Below are 26,650 nucleotides of genomic sequence, written 5' to 3' on the forward strand. Positions count from 1 at the left end.
TTTGTTTACTTATTTATTTATCTATGTATCTGTTTGTCTGTCTGTCTGTATGTATGTCTGTCCGTCTAATTCTATCTATCTATCTGTCTATCTATCTAACCATCTAGTATCTATCTATCTATCTAACAATCTAGTATCTATCTGTTTGTCTGTCTGTCTGTTTGTCTGTATGTATGTCTGTCTGTCTAATTCTATCTATCTATCTGTCTATCTATCTAACCATCTAGTATCTATCTATCTATCTAACCATCTAGTATCTATCTGTTTGTCTGTCTGTCTGTCTGTCTGTCTGTCTGTCTGTATGTATGTCTGTCTGTCTAATTCTATCTATCTATCTATCTATCTATCTATCTAACCATCTAGTATCTATCTATCTGTCTGTCTGTCTATCTAATTATTATTTACTATTTTTTTCTTCTACACCGTAGAACCCTCCTGCCGGTGTGAGGCTGGTGCTTGAATCCATCTGCGTGATGCGTTCAGTCAAACCCGAGCGTAAGCCCGATCCCAATGGCAGCGGCAAGATGGTGGAGGACTTCTGGGGACCGTCGCAGAAGCTGCTCGGAGACATGAAGTTCCTGGAAATCCTCAAGACATATGATAAAGATAACATCGCCCCTGCTATCATGAAAAAGATCAGGGACAAGTAAGTTTACCTCATTTCAAAATCCCTGATAATTTACAACTTTTTGAATGAATGAATGGATGGGTACATTTAGGAGGCACGATGGCTCATTTGGTAGAGCAATGACCTCATAATCCAGACAACCCGCGTTTAAAACTAGTGCCCTTTGGTAAGGCAGTTATCCTCATTACCATGTCCCTTGGAGAGGATGTTAAGCCATTGGTCCTCTGGTTGCTTGCTAATAGGCTTTCAATCTTTCTTTGCAGTCAGGTAAAAATAACCACGACTCATGGGCATTGCAAGAAACTCGTGATCAATGTAAATTCTGTTAGGGTTTCCCAAGTCGATCATGTGTCTTCCAATTGATTGGTGACGTGCTCCTTGCAACATGAAGTGCAAGCCGATTTGCTGCAGGTAATCTTTCAAATGGAAGATTGCAACATAATTTTTGAAGTCGATTTCAAATGTTTTCTTGAAAAAAACCCTTAGGTTCATAATGTGAGAACGGTTGTGAAGTAAGATTTATTTATTTTTTGTTTGTACACCAGGTACATTCCAAACCCTGACTTCAAGCCAGAAATCATCAAGAACATCTCTACTGCCTGTGAAGGTCTTTGTAAGTGGGTCCGAGCTATGGATGTTTACGACCGTGTGGCAAAGGTAACCAACTGTGTTTCCTACTTTTCTTCATGTTTTGTGTCATTTCCTATCTTTTGATAAAATGTCTTTTAAGCTGAAGTATCTTTCAACAACGGTGTAATGTAGTGGTTAAAGAACATATGAACTTGTTGCTTCATTACGTGTTTCCTCTGTTTAAAAAAATACCCCACCAGCTTATAACACAGGAACCCCATTGCCCTGCGTGTTATGTCAATGGGAGCTCAAGTGGGGTATTTACCACCCCACTTTCAGTTTTTAGGAGAGTTTTAATTTCTCTCTTTTAAACTGGGGAGGGGTGGGCTCACAGCTGATAAGAACTGATAACACACAGCAACCACCGGCAACAGGCGATGACCACAGCGGTGGAGTTGGATTGCAGCTGTCCATCTTACATAACAGTATAAACAAACTTTTAAGGGCTTGCTGGCTTACAGAAATTGGAATAATCAATTATAGGAATAATCAATTTGTATTCTATTTGTTTCAGGACATTGGCATATCCAAAAGCGATTCGAAATGTAGATGAAGATTAAAATGGAAGTTTGAACAATGCAAAATGACCTACAATTGGCGAAATTAGAATAAGTGAAACAAAAAGTTCAAGACTCTTGCAAGTTTATAACACCTCTCTCTCTCTCTTCCTCTCTTCCTGCCAGCACTGTAAGGCAATGAAGGGGTGGATTACATCTGTTTACTTAAGGATTACAATTCCTGCAATTACAGCATTCGGTAGTCAACAAATTCATTTCTCTCAAAAAATAGTTCTGATTATATACCTCATATGCAGAATCCTGCCGTGCATGACGTTTGGTCGAATCAGAGTGTTGAACCATGATTAAGGTTTGCATGTCGTAAGCAGTCCTTCCGAATGGAAAGTCAATAAAGTATGTGTCCACCAAGTGGCATTTAACAATCTCAGAGCTCCCATCTTCACCATTATTTGATTTTCTTTGTATCAACACCCAGGTGGTAGGCCCCAAGAAGCAGAAGCTTGCCGAAGCAGAGGCTGAGCTGGCTGTACAGATGGAGAAACTCAACACCAAACGAGCCCAGCTCAAGGAGGTGTCCGACAAACTCCAGGCTCTCAACGACGAGCTGGAGCGGATGGTGGAGAAGAAGCAGGACCTGGAGGCCAACATCGAGCTGTGCTCCCAGAAGCTTGACCGCGCCGAGAAGCTGATTGGCGGTCTTGGCGGAGAGAAGGATCGATGGGAGAAAGCGGCCAATCTCCTGGGTGAGAAGTTCATCTCTATCACGGGGGACGTGTTGATATCGTCCGGCGTGGTAGCGTACTTGGGTACCTTCACTGTGGATTATAGAACGGTAAGAGTCAAATGAAAGCATAGGGTTGTTTCACAGAGAGTTAAGTGTGACTTGAAGTAACGCTTGGGTGCTGATGTGCACATAATATTCAACGCACAATCAACCGTATATGTGTGCACACCATTTGCCACCCACACCTTATCCAAGGGGACAATCGAGTGGCAGATGCGTTCACTATTCAATGAAAATCCTGTCCTTTATGTCTTTTGGGAAAACTGATTTTGCAGTATTCATTATGAGACCATGAAATGAAGTGGTGACTGTTCTAATCAAAGTCTGTGTGAAATACCAAAAGTCCTTTTATAGTGCATCGACACATGAAGTGATCATGGATTACATGTATGCACCATACAAGAATGGATTAGTATCGTTGTTGTTGTTATTGTTGCTGTTGGTGTTGCGTCGTCTGATCCTCCCCACACTCGGGGACACTGCTTGCGAGTGTGGGGAGGATCAGACGATGCAACACCTTCTGGTCTGCCCCCTCCTACCAGAGCCATGCACTGCTGAAGATGGAGTCCTTTTACCCCAAAGCCAGATCCTGTACCCTCCACTGGACAAGTCTTGTGTAGTGACCCGAGAAGAAGAAGTTATTATTTTATAATTGTTATCATTATTATCATCGTCATTATCATTAAACCATGTTTTTTTCTAATTTCCAGAGAGCTACCGATGAATGGCTGAAGCTTTGTCAGGAGAAGAAGATCCCGTGTTCTGACACCTTCTCCCTGAGCGCCACGCTAGGCGAACCCGTCAAGATCAGGGCCTGGAACATCGCTGGTCTACCCGTGGACTCCTTCTCCATTGATAACGGTATCATCGTGTCCAATTCCAGACGGTGGCCTCTTATGATTGACCCTCAGGGTACGTATCCACAATTTTTTTTCTGTCCTATTGCCCTTGCTTTTTATGCAGTTTCCTTCATATTTCATTATGAAGCCTGATCATCAATGTTAGCAGCCCCCCTGATTGTGGGATAGATTACCACTTGAAATAGGGAAAACATTTTCACTTCAGAATTTTAAATAAAAATTCAAATCTTTAGGATATCACAGCAACTAGGAGCTCTTGCAGCGCCATGGAATATGTCTTTATAATAATTGCACTCCATTTATATTGTTATTTTTATGCCCCCGCAGACGAAGTCCGGAGGGGGCATTAAGTGTTGCCTTTGTCCGTCCGTCCGTCCCCCCACTTGGTTTCCGCGCAATAACATATGTTTATTACCAAGCATTGACCCCATATTTGGTTTCATTGGTCCAAGTTAATTCACAAAGGTGGCTTCAATTTTAGCATGGTACAAAACCATGGACTATGCAAATATCTTGTGTTATCGTGCTTCATTCAATCATGAATAATGCTCTTTTTGCCAACAGCGTGCAATTATTATTTAGACTTTTTTAGTGTACTCCATGAAAAAAGCATAAATATATGCCCAAACTTTGCAGTTTTGTACCGTAGTACAACTGAAACCACCTTTGTGAAGTAGGGCAATTCTATCCAAACTGCCATGGTGTTTTGAGACTTTCTAGAGGGTTCCGTGTTGACACTCTTTTCAGGTCAAGCCAATAAATGGGTGAAGAATATGGAGAAGGCCAACCAGCTGTCCATCATCAAGCTCTCGGATGCGAACTATGTAAGAACCCTAGAGAACAGCATCCAGTTTGGCAAGCCGGTCCTCCTGGAGAATGTCGGTGAGGAGTTGGATCCTCTGCTGGAGTCCATTCTGCTCAAACAGACCTTCAAAGTGTCTGGTGTCTTGGTAAGTCAATGGATGGTGTTGGTGGTGGTGATGGTGATAATGAAGGATGACCGCGATCATAATCGTAGTGATGGTGAAAATGGAGATGGTGACAGTGATGATGTCCTATAACCATGTTGTGGTTTCAACATAAAAAAACTTAACCAAGGTTAGAATTTCACAATAATAATGAAAGTGTACATCCCTACTGCATATAACGTACATTCTTTTGCAATGATTATCAAATATCGGCAAGGAGATGAAAGAAATTTTAGGATACTAGGCGAAAGTCAAATGTCATTCGGATGATAAGTTATCATTTTAGGTGGCAATAAAAAATACAACAAAGGATTTTGTAATGTTGGAAAGAATAGTGTTAAAGACATGTGTTATAAGTTACCGGTATACCTTTCTTGAGTTTTAACTTTGTGTTCACTACTGAGGACACGCCTTTACGAAAATAAAGATATTCATTGGTCCTTCCTCTCACTCAAGATTCTAATAAAGATACAAATGCTACATACCTTTCAATTGATAAACACCCATTTTGACAATGTATAGTAGATATGCAATTTGTTGGGTCATGTATTAATCATTTCGTTGGAGGTTTGCCTCATGTTAAAGTGAAATGAATGAAAACGAAGGGAACACACCTATGGAGCTACAGAAAATAAAATGAAATAGGTTCATTGACACTCTATCTAATCACATTTTGTCCCTTGTACAGTCTATCCGGCTTGGTGAGAATGTGATTGAATGGTCACCTGACTTCAGGTTTTACATCACGACGTCGTTGAGGAACCCTCACTATCTACCAGAGATCTCTGTCAAGGTAAGGCATGGAATATAAGTCATATCTACTCCTTTTGCATAACTCATTGAGTCGGGGATGACTAAAATGTGGCTGATGAATACTCGGCACCAAGGAATGCTCACCGTATGAATTTGTTTAGATTTGTTAACATTGTTAATTCTTCTAATACGTCCAGTGCGAGACACCCCCTTTTCAAAATTTTAGCCACTTGCGAATTTTAGCACAATAGCACTGCTAGTTACCATTGATGATAGATGGCCTTTCTGGGCCTTATTTCATGAAGACACACTATTATGGTAACTTTTCCATCATGGGAGCTACCATGTAATCTTTGACTTTGATTAGCAGCTGAGCCATGTTATCATGTTATAATATGCTATCAATCACAAGCGATGATGACATCTGACTGAATGGGATGTTACTGTTTACCACTGGTTTTTGATAGCGCTATCCATCGCGAGTGGCAGTAATCTCTGAAATGGCCTTTAATCTAAATGAGCTTTGGCAGAGTCCATCAATTTCAAAGTGCCTGTTGCTTTTGTCACACCTAGGTTGCGTTGGTGAACTTCATGATCACACCGCTGGGTCTCCAAGACCAGCTGCTCGGTCTGGTAGCCGCCAAGGAGAAACCAGAACTGGAAGAGAAGAAGAACCAACTCATCGTGGAGAGCGCCAGTAACAAGAAACAGCTGAAGGAGATTGAGGACAAGATCCTGGAGATCCTGTCATCGTCAGAAGGAAACATTCTGGAAGACGAGACGGCCATCAAGGTCCTGTCTTCGTCCAAGACGCTGTCGGAGGAGATCTCAGCCAAACAGGTATGAAGATCCAATTGATAAGTGATCTGAGATGGAATCTCCACAAGACAGGAGGACTTAAGATCGCCTCATGTTCTTCTTCAAAGATATCCATAACTTAATCCCCTCAAATGTCAATCGGATACATGTAGCTTACTAATTTTCCCCTCTTCATCCTCAAGGCAATCACATGAATTTCAGATTAGAATTTGCTTCATTATGCTACTATCAAAAGTGCACCTTGTTGGATGTTTTATCTGAAAAAGTCCTGAATTATCCATCAGTTACCATTATGATAGTAAAGTGCTTCTAAGCCAATCACAATCAAGGAAAGTTCTCAGAATCAGAGAAAATTGTCAGATATAACTACTTTAGGGTTCCCACAGTCATGGAATATCCTGCAAAAATTTGTGGTCATGTAAAGTCGGAATTTTGAAAATTTGTGAAAAGTCATGGAATTGCATTTACCTCTTGGCTATGGCAGCTTTCCAGTTTGTCATGTCTCGCAACTCTCATACTCTGTGATCATACTCTGCTATTATAATTGGTGTTCATGATTTCCATTTTTCCCATTTTTAACGACTTCCCAAATTCTACATAACTCCTGGGACGTCATGTGAAGTCATGGAAAGCAGCAATTTAGTCATGGAAAAGTCATGGAATTCTGTTTTCAAATTTCTGTGGGAACCCTGTACTTGTCAGATGCCAATAAAGATTGTTACAAATGTACCCTATATACCCTTGGACAATAAAGATTGAGATTCACTTCCTCTATCTTCATGCTACTAAAATTGCACCTTGTTGGATGTTTAATCCAACAGTTACCATGATCATAGTAACAGTGCTTCTCAGCCAGTTCCATGACATTTGCTCTGGCGCAGCGAATTCCACTCATCTATGGAATGACCGACTTTAACCCTAGATTTAACACTATGCCCTATCCTAAACCTTACCCTCACATAAAACCCTTTTGCAACCCTGACATTAACCCTATATCTTTGACAAAATAAAGCCCAGAGCAAAAGTCGTGTCACCTCTCAGCCATTAAAAATCACAGAAAGTTTTCAGATGACAGAAGTTTATGAAACGCTCTCCTTTCTTCTCATCTTCCCATATGTTCTTTCCAGGAAATCGCTTCAGCGACTGAGAAGGAGATTGACGAGACGAGGAATGGCTACCATCCCGTGGCCGTCCATTCTGCAACGCTCTTCTTCTGTATCTCTGAGCTGGCCAACATTGAACCTATGTACCAGTATTCACTCACGTGGTTCATAAACCTATACATTCAGGTGAGCATTGTGATTGAGCAAGTATCAGACCTATGTACCAGAATTCACTCAGGTGGTTCATAAACCTATACATTCAGGTAAGCATTATGATTGAGCAAGTATCTGACCTATCTACCAATATGCACTTACATGGTTCATAAACTTATACATTCAGGTAAGTGTATGGTTTGAGCAAGTATTCAGCTGCAAGTCATCTTGCATAATAACAGTTGGATGTATGTTCTTGCTATATATAATTATTTTTAGAACAGAAACTAAGTTGTGTTATCATATCAGCTGCTTCATTGTAGTCCCAAACCAAATTTTAGATTTCAATATTTGGTTTTATCTCAACACAAATTGAGGAATGTGCAATATGACCACTGTGTTATTACTTTCTGCACAGTCCATCCAAAACAGCCGCAAGTCTAACGTCCTGGAAGAACGCATCGATAATCTGAACGATCACTTCACCGATAGCATCTATAAGAACGTTTGCCGATCTCTCTTTGAGAAGGACAAACTTCTCTTCTCGACCATTCTCTGTGTTGGCATTATGAAAAGCAGGTTAGTTATAACATTTGATGATGATGATGATGATGATGAAGATGATGATGACGACGAAGACGATGAAGACGGTGATGATGATGATGATGATGATGGTGGTGGTGAAGATGATGATGATGATGGTGGTGGTGAAGATGAGGATGATAATGATGATGATATCACTACTACTGCTACTACTATTACTATTGAGACATTTATGTAGCACTTAGACCAGTGTTTGAAATTGCTGTTAATACAAAAGATATCACATAAGAATTAACAAATATACAATAAGATATTTTGTTACCTACAAATCAAACAATTAAATAAAAATATAAAATACATAATTTAATGATCTACATAATTACAAGAGAAATTGTCTATTAACATTAATAGGTGCTGAGTCTAATGAAGATGAGTCTTAACTCTCTTCTTGAGGTGATGATATGAGGGTGATAGCTCATTACAAACTTAAAGCTTACTCAAAATGACAATCTGATTTATCTCATGTGTGGTTCCACTGGCGGATCCAGGGGGGGGGGGCAAAGCTGGCCCATGCCCCGCCCCCCTTTGAGAGGCACAATTAAACTTTTATGGCATTGAAACAGAAGTGTGCTCTCCCCCCCCCCCCCCTTTGAAAGTGAAGACCGTTTTTTTTTGGCTTGTCAATTTTTTTCGTGGACAAAATACCCTTAATTTTTTGTTAAAACCTTTTTTTTTTCTTTTTTCTTTTTCCTCGGTGGGAAAATGTGCCCTCCTTTTTTAAAATCCTGGATCCGCCCCTGTGTGTGGTTCCTATGATATCTTACCTTACTGAAACCTTTGCTGCTAGCTTGATGTAATGATTTGAATATTTTCAGGGGGAAAGTTGACGACACTGAATGGCGCTTCTTGTTGACCGGAGGGGTGGCTTTGGAGAATCCTCATCCGAACCCTTGTCCTGATTGGCTGACTGATAAGGCGTGGGCGGAGATTGTCAGGGCTTCCGATCTGGAAAACCTTGATGGCTTCAAAGAGCGTAAGTTCATTTTTTGGGGGTAGTTTTCTATTCTCCTACCCTATGTAAACCTATGATAAGGATAATAGGGTGTAATTATGTGAACACTGATCAGGCAGGGAAAGGGAAAATAAGGTTTTCAAATCAGTATCACATAATCATTATCTTTTTAAATATCAGACGGGTTTATATACATCGTTTTCTCCAAATTCATATTTTGTTTTCTTCTTTTTTGGAAAATGTCTTTTGTTAGTTCTTGTTTGTCCGCCAATTTTCACCAGATTGCATTTTACATTGGTGTTTGCTTTTTCATGATAGCACAACATTTCTCTAATTCTTTTGTTATTAAGTACCAATTTAGTTCCTTTGCAACATAGGATATCTGATATAATTTTGTTACATTTGAATATTACTATTTTTATTGTTTAATCAGATGTGAAAGCTAATACTGATGCTTGGAAGGAAGTATATGATTCAGCCACGCCCCATGAACTCAGCTACCCTGCTCCATTCGACATGGTGACGGGTATGCCCAAGATGATCATCCTTCGGGCCTTCAGACCGGACAAGATGGTCCCGGCAGTCCAGAACTACATCGTAGACCAACTCGGCCGCAACTACATCGAGCCTCCGACCTTCGACCTTGCCGGGAGCTTCGCCGACTCTCACAACTGCGCCCCTCTTGTCTTTGTGCTCTCCCCCGGAGCCGACCCCATGGCCGGGCTGCTGAAGTATGCCGATGATAACGGGTACGGCGGGCCACGCATCAGTACCATCTCGCTGGGGCAGGGCCAGGGTCCCATCGCGGAGAAGATGATCGAGTCGGCGAGGGAGGCCGGTACGTGGGTGGTCCTTCAGAACTGTCACTTGGCGACGAGCTGGATGCCGAGGTTAGAGTACATCTGCGAGGAGGTGCTGATACCGGAGAACGTCCACAATGACTTCAGGCTGTGGTTGACCAGCTACCCGTCCGATGCCTTCCCTGTATCCATCCTTCAGAATGGTGAGCTTCCCCAATCCCTAACATAGCAACAAAATCTGCTCTAACACACAAGCAAATTCAATGATAATAATAATGATAATATTTGTGGCTTATAAAGCACCAAATCCACTGTTGAAAAGAAAGGTTTTAAGAACTTTATTGAAGGACTCAACAGAGATATAATTTTTTGATGTCTTCAGGAAGTCTGTTCCATAGTATGGGACACGCATGAGCAAAGGATCTTTTAAAATGAAAACCTAGTTGATTTTGCTCGTCGGTGCTAACAAAGGCCCCTTGTCAAAAGTCCAGGCCATGTATTTTAGCAGAAATTCAGCTATAAATGTGCCATGCCTATTTGATAGCTGCTTTCCTGTTTGGCATTGTTTCATCATTGATGAGACAAAGTATTATTGATGAAATAATACTTGAAGGTTTCCTGCTAGAAAGACTCAGTTCTGGCTTTTGAATAGAGAAGCATTCTAGGCATTCTAAGAGGTACCAACAGTATTTATAATTGATTTTAGTTTTCTGTATAACTCTTGCCAGAATTGCAGTGACAATTGCAGTAATGCTTGACCGGATCCCCATTCCTGAGAAGTTTGTATTCTCATACAGTGTGCGTATAGTTCTCCCTCACGTATATGACTATGTGTTTGAGTGTATGAATTGGAATCATTGCCCCTTCTCGAACTTTCGTCAAATTAATCGAATTGTGACATGCCCTCGATAATGATTTCTGTTGGTAATAATGACAACGGTGAAGATGATGATTTTGATTGAAGTGGTGATGATTATGACAAATTATAGATGTAGTATTTTAATTAGCTCTGGAACAATTTATTCTCTGATTATTTTTCACAGGTGTAAAGATGACCAACGAACCTCCTAAAGGATTGAGAGCTAATCTCACCAGATCATACCTGAATGATCCCATCTCAGATCCTAGCTTCTTTGAGGGTTGTAACAAGGTCAGTACAAGGTTTCTCCACTATTCTATGAATTAGAACTAAACTAATCGAGCAGCAGCAAACAGTAACTTTGCATGGTAACATGGCTCAACAGCCAATCAAAATGGATGATTCCGTGAAAGATACCATTGGAAGGCACATTTACTATAATAGTAACTTTTATGCAACGGGGGCCAAATCTTTTCAATCAGGGTGAATTGTCACCATATGAATCTAGCTCTGTTACATTAACCAATCTAACTTTGTAAAAACATGATATTCAAGCTATCTTAAAAATGATCACACTGAAGATAGCCAACACAGATAGGCACATGCGGGAAAGTGTATTGCGTGGGAAAAGACCCTACAACTGACACGATGCCATGCTCAATTTGCCCATATCTCAGTAATTACTCATTCTCTAAGAGAATCGCACAGATGGATGACCATATTATTTGAGTCTGTTTGAACTCATTTTTGGATCATTTCCACAACTGGCATTACCCATTTACTTCCGTTAAAGTTGCTTGTCGGGAGCATTTTAGTACCTACCAAAAAGAGATTTATCTTAAATTGTTAAGCCATTTGCTGACGTCCATATCATAAGAAATACACGAGGGCAATGGGTTACTACGCCCTCATCACAGCCCAAAACGCCCCTAAAATTCCTTGAAATGGAGGATCCATGCTTTGGGGCGATCTTCTTTTTAAGAGTCACCCCAAGATCTGCCACAAACAATATTCAAGAATGATTGGCAAAATCAAATATCCAATATATGGCAGAATAATGGGAAAGTATATCTTGTGTATAATTGCCTATTGTGCAAGAAAGTAGCCTGTGAACGGAAAGAAATAGAGCCCAAAATTCAGCAATTTCCTCAATGTGAAAAAATAAAAATGGCCCCTAAAAATAATGGTTGATAAATTTTTGTTTTATGTGTGTTCTTTTTGCAGCCTGAAGTCTGGCAGAAGCTTCTCTTCAGTCTTTGTTTCTTCCACGCCCTGGTCCAAGAGAGAAGAAAGTTTGGTCCTCTGGGTTGGAACATTCCGTACGAGTTCAATGAATCTGATCTTAGGATCAGTATGACACAACTAAAGGTGAGTTCCTTCTTGTATCTGAGAAATAATTATGTAGTGATATTTAGTGCCGTGTGAAATCATTCCTTTCTCCTCACATAATAATGTTTTTTAATGGATAAAAAAAAAGAAAATACTGGTGCCCCTGATGTATTTTAGGATGATTCTTTATCCCATTTCACACACTATTATTACTACTTATACCTCTACTACTATTAGTAGTAGTAGAAGTAGAGATAGGTATTTATTATTTATATTTTCATTCAATTGGATGATTTGTAGGAAACAATTATATTATATTGGATGGCTCAGAATGGAATACAAGAAATATTCCAAGAGTTCGGGAAAATATTCCACAAATCACAGATGAGTGGAATATTGGCCCTAACGAGTGGAATATTGGCCTTAACGAGTGGAATATTGGCCTTAACGAGTGGAATATTTCTGATATTTCATGAAATAATGCCATCCAATATCATTATTATCATTTATCCCACCCTCCCCCCAAAAGAGGGAGAAATTTGATTTAACACGTTATATCACTTCATAGGATTTATTTTTGGTCGTTGACATGCATGCAACTTGCATGTAGTTCATTATGACGTCATGGAGCGTAGTTGTGCTCTATGCTGCGCATCGCATTGCTTTCATTGTTGTACGCATTGTATATTTCACGCATTCGCACACGTGCCCTAAACTGTTGAATAAGCTCTCATATTCAATAGCAAATTTTGTACAGGAGCCTATGGGATATTCGTCGGATTTCGGTCCTTTTTAGGGATACGCTCTGATACTGCACGGGCAATTGATGCAGACCAAAATATGCGTTTTTTAATGCATCGCTAGAACACTCTATATAGATGATAATACATCTTGTTCTATATTTGGTAATTCTTATGTGATATCTTTTGTATTAACAGCACTCGTATAAATTGCTCCATATATATCTCAATAGTAGTAGTAGTAGTAGTAGTAGTAGAAGTAGAGTTGTAGTAGTAGTAGTAAAGTTGTTGTAGTAGTAGTAAAGTTGTTGTAGTAGTAGTAAAGTTGTAGTAGTAAAGTTGTTGTAGTAGTAGTAGAGTTGTTGTAGTAGTAGTAGAGTTGTAGTAGTAGTAGAGTTGTAGTAGTAGTAGAGTTGTTTTAGTCGCAGTAGAGTTGTTGTAGTAGTAATAGAGTTGTAGTAGTAGTAGAGTTGTTTTAGTCGCAGTAGAGTTGTTGTAGTAGTAATAGAGTTGTAGTAGTAGTAGTAGAGTTGTAGTAGAAGTAAATTTGTTGTAGTAGTAGTAGAGTTGTAGTAGTAGTAGAGTTGTTGTAGTAGTAGTAGTAGTAGAGTTGTAGTAGTAGTAGAGTTTTAGTAGTAGTAGTAGTAAAGTTTTTGTAGTAGTAGTAAAGTTGTTGTAGTAGTAGTAGAGTTGTTGTAGTAGTAGTAGAGTTGTAGTAGTAGTAGAGTTGTTGTAGTAGTAGTAGAGTTGTAGTAGTAGTAGTAGAGTTGTAGTAGAAGTAAATTTGTTGTAGTAGTAGTAGAGTTGTAGTAGTAGTAGAGTTGTAGTAGTAGTAGAGTTGTTGTAGTAGTAGTAGAGTTGTTGTAGTAGTAGTAGAGTTGTAGTAGAAGTAAATTTGTTGTAGTAGTAGTAGTAGAGTTGTAGTAGTAGTAGAGTTGTTGTAGTAGTAGTAGTAGTAGAGTTGTAGTAGTAGTAGAGTTGTAGTAGTAGTAGTAGTAGTAGTAAAGTTTTTGTAGTAGTAGTAAAGTTGTTGTAGTAGTAGTAGAGTTGTAGTAGTAGTAGAGTTGTAGTAGTAGTAGTAGAGTTGTAGTAGTAGTAGAGTTGTTGTAGTAGCAGTAGAGTTGTTGTTGTAGTACTAGAGTTGTAGTAGTAGTAGTAGAGTTGTAGTAGAAGTAAATTTGTTGTAGTAGTAGTAGAGTTGTAGTAGTAGTAGAGTTGTAGTAGTAGTAGAGTTGTTGTAGTAGTAGTAGAGTTGTAGTAGTAGTAGTAGTAGTAGTAGTAGTAGTAGTAGAGTTGTTGTAGTAGTAGTAGAGTTGTAGTAGTAGTAGAGTTGTAGTAGTAGTAAAGTTTTTGAAGTAGTAGTAAAGTTGTTGTAGTAGTAGTAGAGTTGTAGTAGAAGTAAAGTTGTTGTTGTAGTAGTAGAGTTGCTGTAGTAGTAGTAGAGTTGTAGTAGTAAAGTTGTAGTAGTAGTAGAGTTGTTGTAGTAGTAGAGTTGTTGTAGTAGTAGTAGAGTTGTTGTAGTAGTAGTAAAGTTGTTGTAGTAGTAGTAGTAAAGTTATTGTAGTAGTAGTAGAGTTGTAGTAGTAGTAGAGTTGTAGTAGTAGTAGTAAAGTTGTTGTAGTAGTAGTAGAGTTGTAGTATTAGTAGTAGTTGTAGCAGCAACAGCACTAGCAGTATCAGTACCATGGCAACTATGCTCTGAAGGAAATCCACACACACAACAAACATTAACCCTAACCTCAAATCTAACCTTAACCCTTTATCCTCACATCACTCTGAACCAAAAACCCTACCACAGTCCAAATCAATTTGAGAAATTAGTAAAAGAGCAATCGCCGCTGGAGCATATGTCATGCTCCTGCAGTATCAGCTGTAGTAGCAGAAGTGGAAGAAGCAGCCGCTGCAGCAGCACTAGCAGCAGTAGATGCAAGACTGTAGTAGCATTACTGAGTGAATCATTTGTCTTCTCTTCTTTCAGATGTTCTTGAATAACTATGACGACACCCCGTACGATGCATTGACCTACTTGACTGGAGAATGTAACTACGGTGGGCGTGTCACAGATGACAAGGACAGACGTCTTCTTATGTCTCTCCTCTCCAAGTTCTACACACCGGAGGTCACCGAGCAAGATAATTTCCCGTAAGTAAAAAGGAATGTTTGTACCAAGATTACACATACAACCGCGTAGCCAGGATTTCATTTTGGAGGGGGCGGTAAATGCACGCGAAGCGTGCCAACACTTACAGAGCGCGCTCCCTAGGGGGTGGGTGCAGGGAGGGGGAGTTTCCCCCTCCCGCGTGAAGCGCGGAGCTTTTGGTGTTTCATAAATTAAAATGAAAAGGAGCCGTCTCTCTTGTCTCTAGTACCTATATCAGCTCCAATTCAGTTGACTATATTGTGATTTTTGAACCTTGTTTTCATGAACCTTGCTTTCAAAAGTGATTGTGAACGCACAAAAAAGGTAATGGAGGAAATAAAAATAATAATAACCCCGCGCAAAGCGCGGAAGCTAAAGCGTTTTATCAATTTTTTTGCCATGAAAAGGGTCCCGAGAAACGGGTATTCTCAAAAATATATTGAATACTTCCCTTGGAAAGATCAGATTTGATTACAAACAATTTAGCGACAGTGCATATCTTTAACTCGCAAAACAGAGGAGAAGAAGTGTATATACCAGGTGGAAGATATTCCTCCCCGCGCAGAGCAATGAAACTGAAATTTCAAAGGGCGGACGTTTCATCAAATGCAGATAGGCCTATCTCTATTACCCCATCGGCTCTAATTCAATTGATTTTCTAAGATTATTGAACTTCATTACAAAGAAAATAATGCTCAAAAAGTTGAAACTTCTGTGATTTATTGAAATTATATAAAAAAGGATGCCTAATTTCTTTGACTAATCCTGAAGGGCTTCATTTTGAATTATAAAGAAACTTAGGTGTCATTCAAAATTTCAAACTGAGGGCGCAAAACATGACAGGATATGAATGTGCAAGGAAATGACATGAAGTTTAATAGAATTTGATAAAAAATATTGTACTTTTTTATTTAGTATATACGACACAAATTTTATACCTTCCCCTTTTTAAATCAGGAAACTGTTTGCCCCAAAATTATGGTTGTTTAGTAATGAGCTGAAAAGCGGGAGAAGTTGACTTTATGGAGGTGACGGCAGAAATTGATATAAAGATTTTACCCGCCCGGAACCGACCCGGCCAGAAGTTGCGCGATCAATCAAAAAAAGATAACTTCATATAATTCGGTATAACTTTACTCTAATTCCATGCCCTAATGTATACATTTGAATTTTAACTGGCAAGAAACACATATAGCTGAGGTGGAAAAACAGGGTTAGAGAAAGGGTGGGGGAAACAAAGGAGAACTTCAATATTGTCATTTAACCGCGCGCAGCGCGGAAGCAAAATTCATATTTAGAGCAAGAGTGAAGGAGTTTAATTCTCTTTTGAGAAAAAAAAAGAATAAAAAGAAAAAAAAAACACAAAGCTACCTTTCTTCCCTTTCCTCCCTTCCCTTTTCCTTTTCTCCTCTCTTTTTTCCCTTCTTTTTTTCTTTTTGGGGACGTTTTGGGGGGGGGCGACCGCCCCCACCGCCCCCCCCTGGCTACGCGCCTGTACACATATACCACAATTATTTGTCATCTCATTGTAAACTTCATTTATTTTGTTAATGTTTGTGTATGTGATGCACCAATGAACATCAAATGTATGTGGGAATGATGAATTTTTCAATTCAATAATTACAAGCATTGCTTGGGCATCAGATTTCCTTATATTCTCTTTGCCTGATCTAATTTATTTAAGGCTGCACTGTTGCTTCCATTTGATCTTCAGTTTTGTTTATCCTCACCCTTATTTTTTCATTTCATTTCATGGTTTATTTATTTCCAGTAAATCAATCATACACATACTGCAGCTAAAAAGCTGAAATGTGTGTATTTACAAAGGTATAATAATTGCACATGTAGCATAAAACAATAATGTAATAATGATAAAACTAATGGTACATTAAGAAATATCCAGTATACAAAATGAAATTATAATGAAAATATGCACTTCACGAGTTATTAATTACCTTGGGTTGTATAGCTCAATTGATGTCTTCACATGTCTCTTGATACTTTTATTTGATTCATCAATGTATATCTATGTTACATGTACATTTACTTGCGTGCTTGGTTCATGTGAACTACAAAATTTCATAAACAGAAACTTCAATTGAATATGACATTCAATTCACTTCGAATAATATTTGAAGTGTGGGCGTGTCGTGGTCTAGTGGTTCTGACTCTCGCCTTTCAAATAGAGGGTCGTGGGTTCGAATCCAGCCATGGCGTGTTTTCCTTCAGCAAGAAATTTATCCACACTGTGCTGCACTCGACCCAGGTGAGGTAAATGGGTTCCGGCAGGAAGTAATTTCTCAAAAAAGCTGTGCGCGCCAGAATCGGTAGACTAGCTTAGCCGGGGTAATATAGGAGCACCTCGAGCACCTCGCAAGGTGGATACGTGCGCTATACAGATCCTATGTTATTATTGCATTTGCTCTAATTTGCAGGTTCTCAGACAGTGGTATGTACTACTGCCCCCCGCATGGTGACTATGAGAGCTACGTGGAATACCTGCGTGGTCTGCCTCTCATACCCCACCCTGAGGTGTTCGGACTTCATGAGAATGCCGACATCACCAAGGACAACCAAGAAACACAACAGGTAGGGTCTACAAGCCGTTATTGTACTCAGAGGGTCCGATATCACATGGGCTAAACCGGGCTTCTGAAGGGCCATGGTCTAAGTCTGTGCTAAAAAAAATATGGGAAACCAAATATGTCTAAATTGCATTTACATTATATGTTTCCTATCTTTACTGTGATCCTTCCCAATTCTTTGATGGTGAAGACAACTATCTTATTTATCCTTCGCAGACAGTTAAGAATGATTTGTGATTCAAATGAGCTTTTACATTGAACCTCTACTGTTACAAATTTATGTCACAATTGGCAATCCATAGATAAACCTCAACTTTAGATCAGAGATTAAATTAAAACTAACTTCAAAATCCGGGCCAGTTGGTCTAATACCTACATGTATTTGATATCAAGCTGATGTGCAAGTAATTCTGTCCACCTTTTAGTTTCATTTTTCTGAAAAAAAAGAATGCTTTAAAAATGCAATTTTTCAAGTCATATGAATAATTTTGTTGTTAACCGTAAATAATCCTTTTGAGCAATTAGATGAAATTATTATTTGTATTTTATTGGATAGCTCAGAGTGTGATACCAGAAATATTCCACAAGTGTAGGGCCAAGTTTGCACAAATCAAGGATGAGTGGAATATTGCCTAGATATTGGCACTTCATGCAGCAGGCTCTGCTAATGCACAGTCAAATATTTTGGACAAAAATGTACATTTTTAATGTACCACTAAAATGCCCTTTATACATGTAAATGATAATTTATAATAGCATAACTTCCCTAACTCCCGACCCATCTTTTTCTTTGCAGTTATTTTACGGGATTCTTTTGACCCTTCCTCGACAAGCGGGTGGTGGAGGCAAGTCACCCGCCGAACAGATTCAAGACCTTGCGAGTGATATCCTCTCTAAGCTACCTCCAAACTTTGATCTAGAGATGGTAAGTTCTTTTTGCACTCACATAGAAGAAGATAGAAGGAGGAGGAGGAGGAAAAGAAGGAAGAGGAGATATGAGGAATAGTGAGAGAGGTAGAAGAAGAATGAGAAGAACAGGGATAATGAGGAAGAGTCGAGGAGAAGGAAAAGAAGGATAAAAAGAAGAAGTGGAGGAAGGAACAGGAGGAGAAAAGAAGAAGAGTAATGAAAGAGTAACAAGGAGAATAAGAAGAATAGGGATAATGAGGAAGAGTGGGAGAAGGAAAAGGAGGATGAAAAGAAGTACAGAAGAAGAAGTGGAAGAAGGAAGAAGAGGAGATAAGAAGAAGAAGAGTTATCAGAGAGTGAAAAGGAGGATAAGAAGAACAGGGATAATGAGGAAGAGAAGGAAATGAGGATGAAAAGAATTAGAAGAAGTGGCGGAAGGAAGAGGAGGAGATAAGAAGAATAGAAGTGAGAGAGTAAGAAGGAGGATAGGAAGAAGAGGGATAATGAGGAAGAGAAGGAGAAGGAAAAGGAGGATGAAAAGAAGTACAGAAGAAGAAGTGGAAGAAGGAAGAGGGGGAGATAAGAAGAATAGCAATGAGAGAGTAAGAAGGAGGATAAGAAGAAGAGGGATAATGAGGAAGAGTGGGAGAAGGAAAAGGAGGATGAAAAGAAGTACAGAAGAAGAAGTGGAAGAAGGAAGAAGAGGAGATAAGAAGAAGAAGAGTTATCAGAGAGTGAAAAGGAGGATAAGAAGAACAGGGATAATGAGGAAGAGAAGGAAAATGAGGATGAAAAGAATTAGAAGAAGTGGCGGAAGGAAGAGGAGGAGATAAGAAGAATAGCAATGAGAGAGTAAGAAGGAGGATAGGAAGAAGAGGGATGATGAGGAAGAGAAGGAGAAGGAAAAGGAGGATGAAAAGAAGTAGAATAAGAAGTGGCGGAAGGAAGAGGAGAGGATAAGAAGAAGAGTAATGAGAGAGTAAGAAGGAGGATAAGAAGAAGAGGGATAATGAGGAAGAGTAGGAGAAGGAAAAGGAGGATGAAAAGAAGTAGAATAAGAAGTGGCGGAAGGAAGAGGAGAGGATAAGAAGAGGAGTAATGAGAGAGTAAGTAGGAGGATAAGAAGAAGAAGGATAATGAGGAAGACTAGGAGAAGAATTATAATAAGAAGTGGAGGGAAGGAAGAGGAGGAGGAATAGGATGAAAAAAAGAAGGAGAAGGATTGATTATAATTGCTTCAACACATTAAATTTGCTGGGAAAAAAAGTAATTTGGGATAAGTAGATCAAGTTCCAGAGTTCCCCTGTGATATAAGGCTCTCCTAATCTCTTAATATTTTAATGTAGAAGCTGACTTACAAACATTTCGGTTCACAATAGAATAATTAATAACATCATGCATTTAAATTTACTTTGTTTTAAGAGAGATGCTCTTTGCACAACTTAAGAAAATGGGACGTCAGACATCAGCTATCATTTGCATAATTAAATTTCGCAAATCTTGTAAAGGAGACCAGCCACTACAAAACCAACAATAAGTCGCCCAAAATGAATTTTGAGATGTTTATTTAGTTTGAACAAGCACATCCTAAGCTTTAAAATGATATATGACTTGTCAGACTTGATCAACAATAACTCACTCAAATACTCGATTGAATGCAGAGAAAACAAAGTGAGAGTTTCGGGAAAATAAGGAGAAAACAACATTTGTAGTTTGTGTTCACTCAAGCATGAGATGTGCACACTGTGCAAATTTCAATGAAACTTCCAAGCAGTGTGCAAAAAAAACTTGTGTCAAAGAAACTCTTGTATCATATTTTCTATTCATTTTTACAACTCCAAATTTTTACAGTATAAAGATGAAGAAATGCTCCTTCAGACAAGCTAAATTTTGAATTTTGACCAAATTTGAGGACCAATTTACTATTTGGGCTATTAACAGAGAACCTTCCCTGGCCACTTATTGGTGGTTTTGTGGTGGTTAGTCTTAAATGCGATAACTTCTAGTCTTTAACTTGACATCCAATCTCTCTCTCTGCAGGTGATCAAGAAGTACCCTGTGACCTATGAGGAGTCCATGAACACCGTCTTGAGACAGGAGCTGATCCGCTTCAACCGCTTGACCACCGTGGTCCGTGCCAGCCTGCAGAACATCCAGAAGGCCATCAAGGGTCTGGTGGTGATGTCTTCGGAGCTCGAGGATGTCTTCAACTGCATGCTCGTGGGCAAGGTGCCTCCCATGTGGGCTGCCAAGAGTTACCCGTCCCTCAAGCCCATGGGGAGCTACATCAATGATCTTCTTGCCAGGTAGGTACTGGGGGTCTCTGTGGCTCAGTGGATAAGTGTCCGCACATTGCATCACATGGTCTGGGGTTCAAATCCCACTGTAGCACTTGTGTCCTTTGGCAAGGTGTTTATCTGCATTTGCTGCTCTCCACTCGGGTGTAGCAAAAAAAAATCCCAGTAGGAAGTAATTCCTTGAACACCCAAACAGCTGATCAGGTTGGCCATGCTATTAGTTGCATTTTTGTCTTGCCTGAATGAAGATGGGCAGAGACCTAGTAATCACTTTTTCTGTTGGTCTGTGAGTCTGTTAACATTTTTTTTTTCTCAACTGTAAGTTTATAACATTTGAATCAATCATTGTTTTCATTCATCGCAAGTGAATGGTGAACCAACAATGTTATGAAGAACACAATCTAATCATTACGTCAAACCCCCGTTTGGAGAAAGACCGCAGTTCAGATTGCAAACTGCGGTTCTATACCCCATTTTGCGTTTGTAAATCCCAAAATCATTTCCAAGCCCAGGGGGCCGTTTCATAAAGCTGCTCGTAAGTTAAGAGCGACTTTAAGAACGACTGGTGATCCTTTCTCGCGCGCTAGATCTTCGCCAATGGTGTGTACCATTTACCGCAAGACAGCTAGGATCACCAGTCGCTCTTTATTTACGAACAGCTTTATGAAACACCCGCCTTATCAATCCCGCTAGGCCAGGTAATCCCCGCTGTCTCAATTTTACCTCCACAGGCCAGATTATGAGCGTTGAGCCAAGGACGAAATGATAAACAACAGCTGTGCTATTACGTAAGACTTCTCTGCCTGTAGTAGGACCTTCGGAATGAAATTATTGTATTCGATATTTAATCACGTTTTCAAATGCATATTGTATTCAGAAATCCAATGTTAGTCCATTTTCAAGTTCGAACGAAGAAAATCGACCTCGAAATAAGGAAAGTAAGTGAATTAAAATGACGGCATGCTTTGCTCGGGCTGTTGTGTTATCTTCGGACCAGAAACAGGTGTTTTGCTTGCTTGGGGCAGTTATGGTTTGTCGTACTTGGAGAAGAGAATTGATTGAGGGAAACTGGGGTATAGTGTTTTCAAATGAAAGGTTTTCGTCATGTAAGTGTGAAATTTTTGCGTGTCAATCTAAGAATAAGATTAGCATTTTCAATCAATGTTTTCTCTGGTTCCTTTATAGATTGAAGTTCTTCAACGACTGGATAGCTAAAGGTGCCCCTGATGTATTCTGGGTGTCTGGATTCTACTTTACACACTCCTTCCTAACTGGTAAGCAGATTGCCAAGATTTCTTAAAATCTCCATTTGAATGAATGGTTTCAATTATGGCAATCAATCAATCAAGCAAGCAAGCCTAGCATTCCTCAGAACTGTGGTTTAAATTTCTAGGTTAGATCAGGTGAGGGCTAAACGGGTGTAAGTATCAGAATGCTGCCCAATGAGTGACATCACAATGACAGATACAACTTGCTCGTATTATGAAGCTCACAAATTCCATGAACACTATTGAACAAGAAAGGACTAAAAGTTTATATATTTTTTTCATCAGGTGTGAGTCAGAACTATGCCAGAAAGTACACCATTCCTATTGATCATCTTGGATTCCAGTTTGCTGTCACCGACTACGAAGATACCGTCAGTGCCAAGCCTGAGGACGGAGCGTTCATCAAGGTATCCAACACTAGCTAAACACATTGAGGGATTTCAGTTTCGATGTTGAAATCTGGAGTGGGGGGGCATTTCAAAAAGATGTAAATGTGACTGAAATTTCGACAAAGTTTCTAAATGTCTGTACAGTAAAACACTTCACTGCATTAGTCAGACCATGCTCAGATGATGGGCGCTACTGCATATTACCAATAATCAATGAAATCGTGCATTAAATACTAGTACTTAAATAATCAAACATGCTTTAACAAATCCATATTACATTCCCACAAATATAAGATCGCATTAATACATTTTTTTGTAAAGCATATGAATACAATGAAAGCAAACATAAATTGACACATATTGAGTTTGATGAGTCTCTAAGATACCCAATTAAAAATATGATGTATTCTTATTTGTCACTCTATCCTCCAGGGTTTGTTCTTAGAGGGATGTCGCTGGGATCGGGAGACCAAGGTCCTGGCCGAATCCCTGCCCAAGACGCTCTTCGACACCATCCCCATCATCTGGCTGATGCCCGGCCGGAAGGCGGACTTCAAACCCGCCTCCGTCTACAACACCCCGGTCTACAAGACCACGGCCAGGCGGGGTACCCTCTCCACCACCGGCCATTCCACCAACTTCGTCATGTGGATGGAGCTGCCGTCGGACAAGACCCAGAGGCATTGGACCAATAGGGGCGTGGCCGCTCTCTGCCAGCTGGATGATTAGTTACCATGGAAACAATACATTTCCAGGAGCCGAACATAAACTTGGATGACTAGTTACCATGGCATGGATGCATTTACAAGAACTGAACAAAAGATTTATTATATCAGGCAATAAAATGTGTTAGGTGTTAGGGAACAATGTTAAATTTAATGCTGAAATATGAAGAGGTAAACCTATATGAGATGGTTCACTTAATTGATTTGAATTAGTCTTCAGATCATACTACATATCTTTCTGGGTTTTTTTAATTTTATTATTTGTTTTATGCGGTGTTGATCAATCTCCACGAAGTAAACAAATAGATAGAAGCTTCTATTGTTAAAATGGACCAAACATACACTTCTACAACATGGAAATTAGGAAACAAACACAAAAATTCAAACTAATGAAGGTTGCTTTTATACTGCAATAAGTTTCATAATAATGATGAGCAACAAACATACTTCATTTGTGAAAGCTCTCTTGATTTTATTGCATATAAAATTGAGGAGAAATGTATTTGTTACCGGCAGCCATTTTGAACAATATTTATTTGTGGAATAGAAATATGGACAGATGTTTATTGTGAATTAAAATCAATGAATGAAGATTTCATATCTGGCTTGTGATAGGTACTGATGAATTTTAAATTTGCAAAGAAATTATTGAATATTCTGTTCATTTTGTTGTGAAATTAATTTTGAGCTTAGGTGTACAATCTCAATTGATTCACTGCATGGTTTCATAAAAAAATTTAATATGACCATTGGTTCTGTATTATAAAGATTAAATGAATGATAGGATGAAAATAATTAACATGTTTTATTTCTATAATGTTTGTAATATTCTATAATATTGTAAACTAAATCATATATTTCTAATGTTTTATTCAATTATTTGTATATCAGTACAAAGAAATAAATATATTGTCTTGGATGTTTTAACCAACATTCTACTGTGTGAATTAGTTCAAAATTTAGGTGAAAATCTGAGAATTTTCAAGCCAATGAGATGCTTATATTTTCCTATTGATATGTTTCCAACATTATAGTCATATTTGTATATATTCATATAACAGATGCAAATAGATAATTGACATCTTCTCTATTGCAGTGACAAGTTATTTCTCGAATGTTAGATTTTTCTTTTGACTGTAATTTCAAATCAAATACTTGATTTTATAAATGTGAATAAGTGTGTCAAAGATTTACAAGTCTGAAACGTCATTAATATATTGGTGTATTTTTGCACATTTGTATAAATTTAACAATGAACCAATCCAATTAGCATTGATTTTAGGAGCTATGCAATTAATTCTACCTATTCAATTGAAAATTATATCTATAATTCTTTCATTCCTATTTGCGCCGAAGCAGCTATATTGGTATACAAACAAATTTGCTATAAGAGTATTCAAAGATTCTTTATACTTATAGAGTTTTCTTAATAAAATGATTCATTTCTGTTATGATGTCTGTAATTGTGTATAAATTCTGAACAAAATCTGTATACAGATAATGGCTTATAAAAAGAAGTTCTACGATATTTTAGTCATATGTTTACAAGAGAGAACTTTTGTCAATGTGATGTATTGAACAATTCTTAGAATCAGTGATTTTCAAGGTTTTCCAATCAAACAACGGAAATTTGGTATTAATTGGATGGAAGAGAAGTATTATAGAATATCCGAGTATATGGCACGAAACCAACAATTTTCTTGCTTTGTATTCAAGTTTATATGGAAATCTTGCCTGATTCTAAGGAGAGTCATGTTCTAGTTTAAGCGTGTTCAATTTAATGATCTTTAAAAGCCACGAGATACCTTACGATTGGTGTGCGACCCGATTTTGGAATAAAGCACCGTTACATTTGTGTTGAATCTCGAAGGAGCACCTTACTCTGCTAAGGTCAAAATCATCTATCTGTGACAATACAACCGTTCTTATCAGAATTAAAGTGGATAAAAAAATGTAATCATCATTTATTTTTTTATTTATTAATGACAACATAACAACGGTACTACCGGATATGATATGAAACAAAGCTGACCTTTGTTCCAAACCAAATGCTTGCAATTATCCAAAATATCTTTATTAATATTCTAAAAGTTTTGAACATCAAATTAAAGTGTTCTATGTATTCATATTTTTTTTAAATAAGGAAAATGTAATTAGTCCCTAAATGGGTTCGTAGACCAGTCGCAAGGTGTGCGGTGGCCTTTGAATATGTTCCGTGTAATGATGTGTAAGTGTATTCAGTTTGATCTTTATTCTGTTGTACGTATACTTGAGTCTTCAAGGCCAGTCATTCCATTTCTTTTCATTTCAATATATTTTCTTTGTGGATTATCTTAGATGGTACATGTGCAGCGCTTGCACCGTTCAGCCTCCCATTTGTTTGCGTGCAACAAGCTAAGTAGGCATTGTACAATTTATGTATAGAAAAGTGACATTCCAGTAACATATGACTTTCTTGGCCTGTAACACAAAGCTTAGCGATTAATCATTGAACTTGTTTTCGTAATTGATTGCAGTGATCATAATTGCAACCAATATGATCAGCGACTAGACTTTGTGTCACAGCGCCATGAAGTAGTACTGTATTAACTTACACTTTTCAGAGTATTTATTTCACTTCATGACTTGTAAATATTGTACATTGAAAATATATTACCATAGTAAATATACTATTATGGAGTAATGATGCTCATAGTCGAGAGTGCGTCTCCTTGAGCGAGTTATGTATATTAAATAAATTGATAACTGTGTGTGTGCCTTCATTTTAGTATTTAACACTACAATAGTGGATTAGAGCTGCCTATTTTTGCATCTTCTTGAATATTCCGTCCTGAGAGGTACATATATCACCTTGAAAATTCTAAGTGAGCTATTAGAACAAACAAGGAAAAATGCTGTGAATTGATCAAATGATTTTCTAATTTTCAAAGAACTACTTTCATTGCTTATTAATTGTGTATTATACTGCCGCAATATATTGATGTGTATCTCTATGCAAATTTGATATTGTAAAAGCTGGTTTTTGTGCATTTGGTATGGTTGTATGAGCTACAATAAAAAAAAAATGTAACATAACTTACAAGGTAGAATGAGTGTTTTTTTTGTATTCTTCAGTTTCAAATTAAAGAGTTTTAATTTCTGTTGTTTATTCCCATTTTTTTTTATCCAAAAGAAAGTGTTCAAACTTGAAGCCTTAAAATCTTTTTCTCAATTGAGAATGTGTGTGCATATGAATGTTAATGATTGTTGTAAATTGGCAGCACCATTATCATTTTAATCATCTACATTGTCGTCATCATCACCATCGTTGTCATCACCATCATCATCATTAGTATCATCACCATCAATACCATCATCATCATCACCATCATTACCATCATCATCACCATCATTATTATCATCACCATTGTCATCATGATCATTATCGTCATCATCATTACCATCACCATCATCATCACCATCACAATATATCATTTTCATCATTGTAATGTTCGTTGTCATTGCCGTTATCATCACCATCATTACCATTACCAACATCACCATCATCATCACAACTATTATCACCATCACCATCATCACCATTATCATCATCATCATCATTACCGTCATAATCACCATCGTTACCATCATCATTATCATAAACATCGTCATCACCACCATCATCGTCATAATAATCATCATCATCACTATCGTCATCATCTTCATCACCACCATCATTACCATTATCATCACCATTATCAACATCACCATCATTACCATCATCATCACCTTCATCATCACCACCACCATCATCATCACCATCATTATTATCACTATCATCATCACTATCATCATCATC

The 26,650-nt window shown here is 38.4% G+C and overlaps 1 protein-coding gene across 1 annotated transcript in view; it reads left to right on the forward strand.

Annotated features, from left to right (window-relative positions):
- LOC129270135 (dynein axonemal heavy chain 3-like) overlaps positions 1-25,894 on the forward strand; it is a 91,223-nt gene extending 65,329 nt beyond the window's left edge. The window contains exons 48-67 of the mRNA XM_064105311.1: positions 429-646; positions 1,174-1,285; positions 2,252-2,608; positions 3,271-3,472; positions 4,168-4,370; positions 5,077-5,181; positions 5,715-5,981; positions 7,088-7,249; positions 7,635-7,795; positions 8,635-8,792; positions 9,205-9,774; positions 10,615-10,721; positions 11,655-11,798; positions 14,478-14,641; positions 17,075-17,228; positions 18,021-18,149; positions 20,174-20,439; positions 21,616-21,704; positions 21,984-22,105; positions 22,520-25,894. Coding sequence (XP_063961381.1) covers positions 429-646; positions 1,174-1,285; positions 2,252-2,608; positions 3,271-3,472; positions 4,168-4,370; positions 5,077-5,181; positions 5,715-5,981; positions 7,088-7,249; positions 7,635-7,795; positions 8,635-8,792; positions 9,205-9,774; positions 10,615-10,721; positions 11,655-11,798; positions 14,478-14,641; positions 17,075-17,228; positions 18,021-18,149; positions 20,174-20,439; positions 21,616-21,704; positions 21,984-22,105; positions 22,520-22,816 — 3,987 coding nt within the window. The 3' untranslated portion in view covers positions 22,817-25,894. The remainder of the gene's footprint in view (positions 1-428; positions 647-1,173; positions 1,286-2,251; positions 2,609-3,270; positions 3,473-4,167; positions 4,371-5,076; positions 5,182-5,714; positions 5,982-7,087; positions 7,250-7,634; positions 7,796-8,634; positions 8,793-9,204; positions 9,775-10,614; positions 10,722-11,654; positions 11,799-14,477; positions 14,642-17,074; positions 17,229-18,020; positions 18,150-20,173; positions 20,440-21,615; positions 21,705-21,983; positions 22,106-22,519) is intronic.
- The last annotated feature ends 756 nt before the right edge of the window (positions 25,895-26,650 follow it).

The sequence above is a fragment of the Lytechinus pictus genome, chromosome 10 (assembly GCF_037042905.1).
Source record: "Lytechinus pictus isolate F3 Inbred chromosome 10, Lp3.0, whole genome shotgun sequence".
Lineage (NCBI taxonomy): Eukaryota > Metazoa > Echinodermata > Echinoidea > Temnopleuroida > Toxopneustidae > Lytechinus > Lytechinus pictus.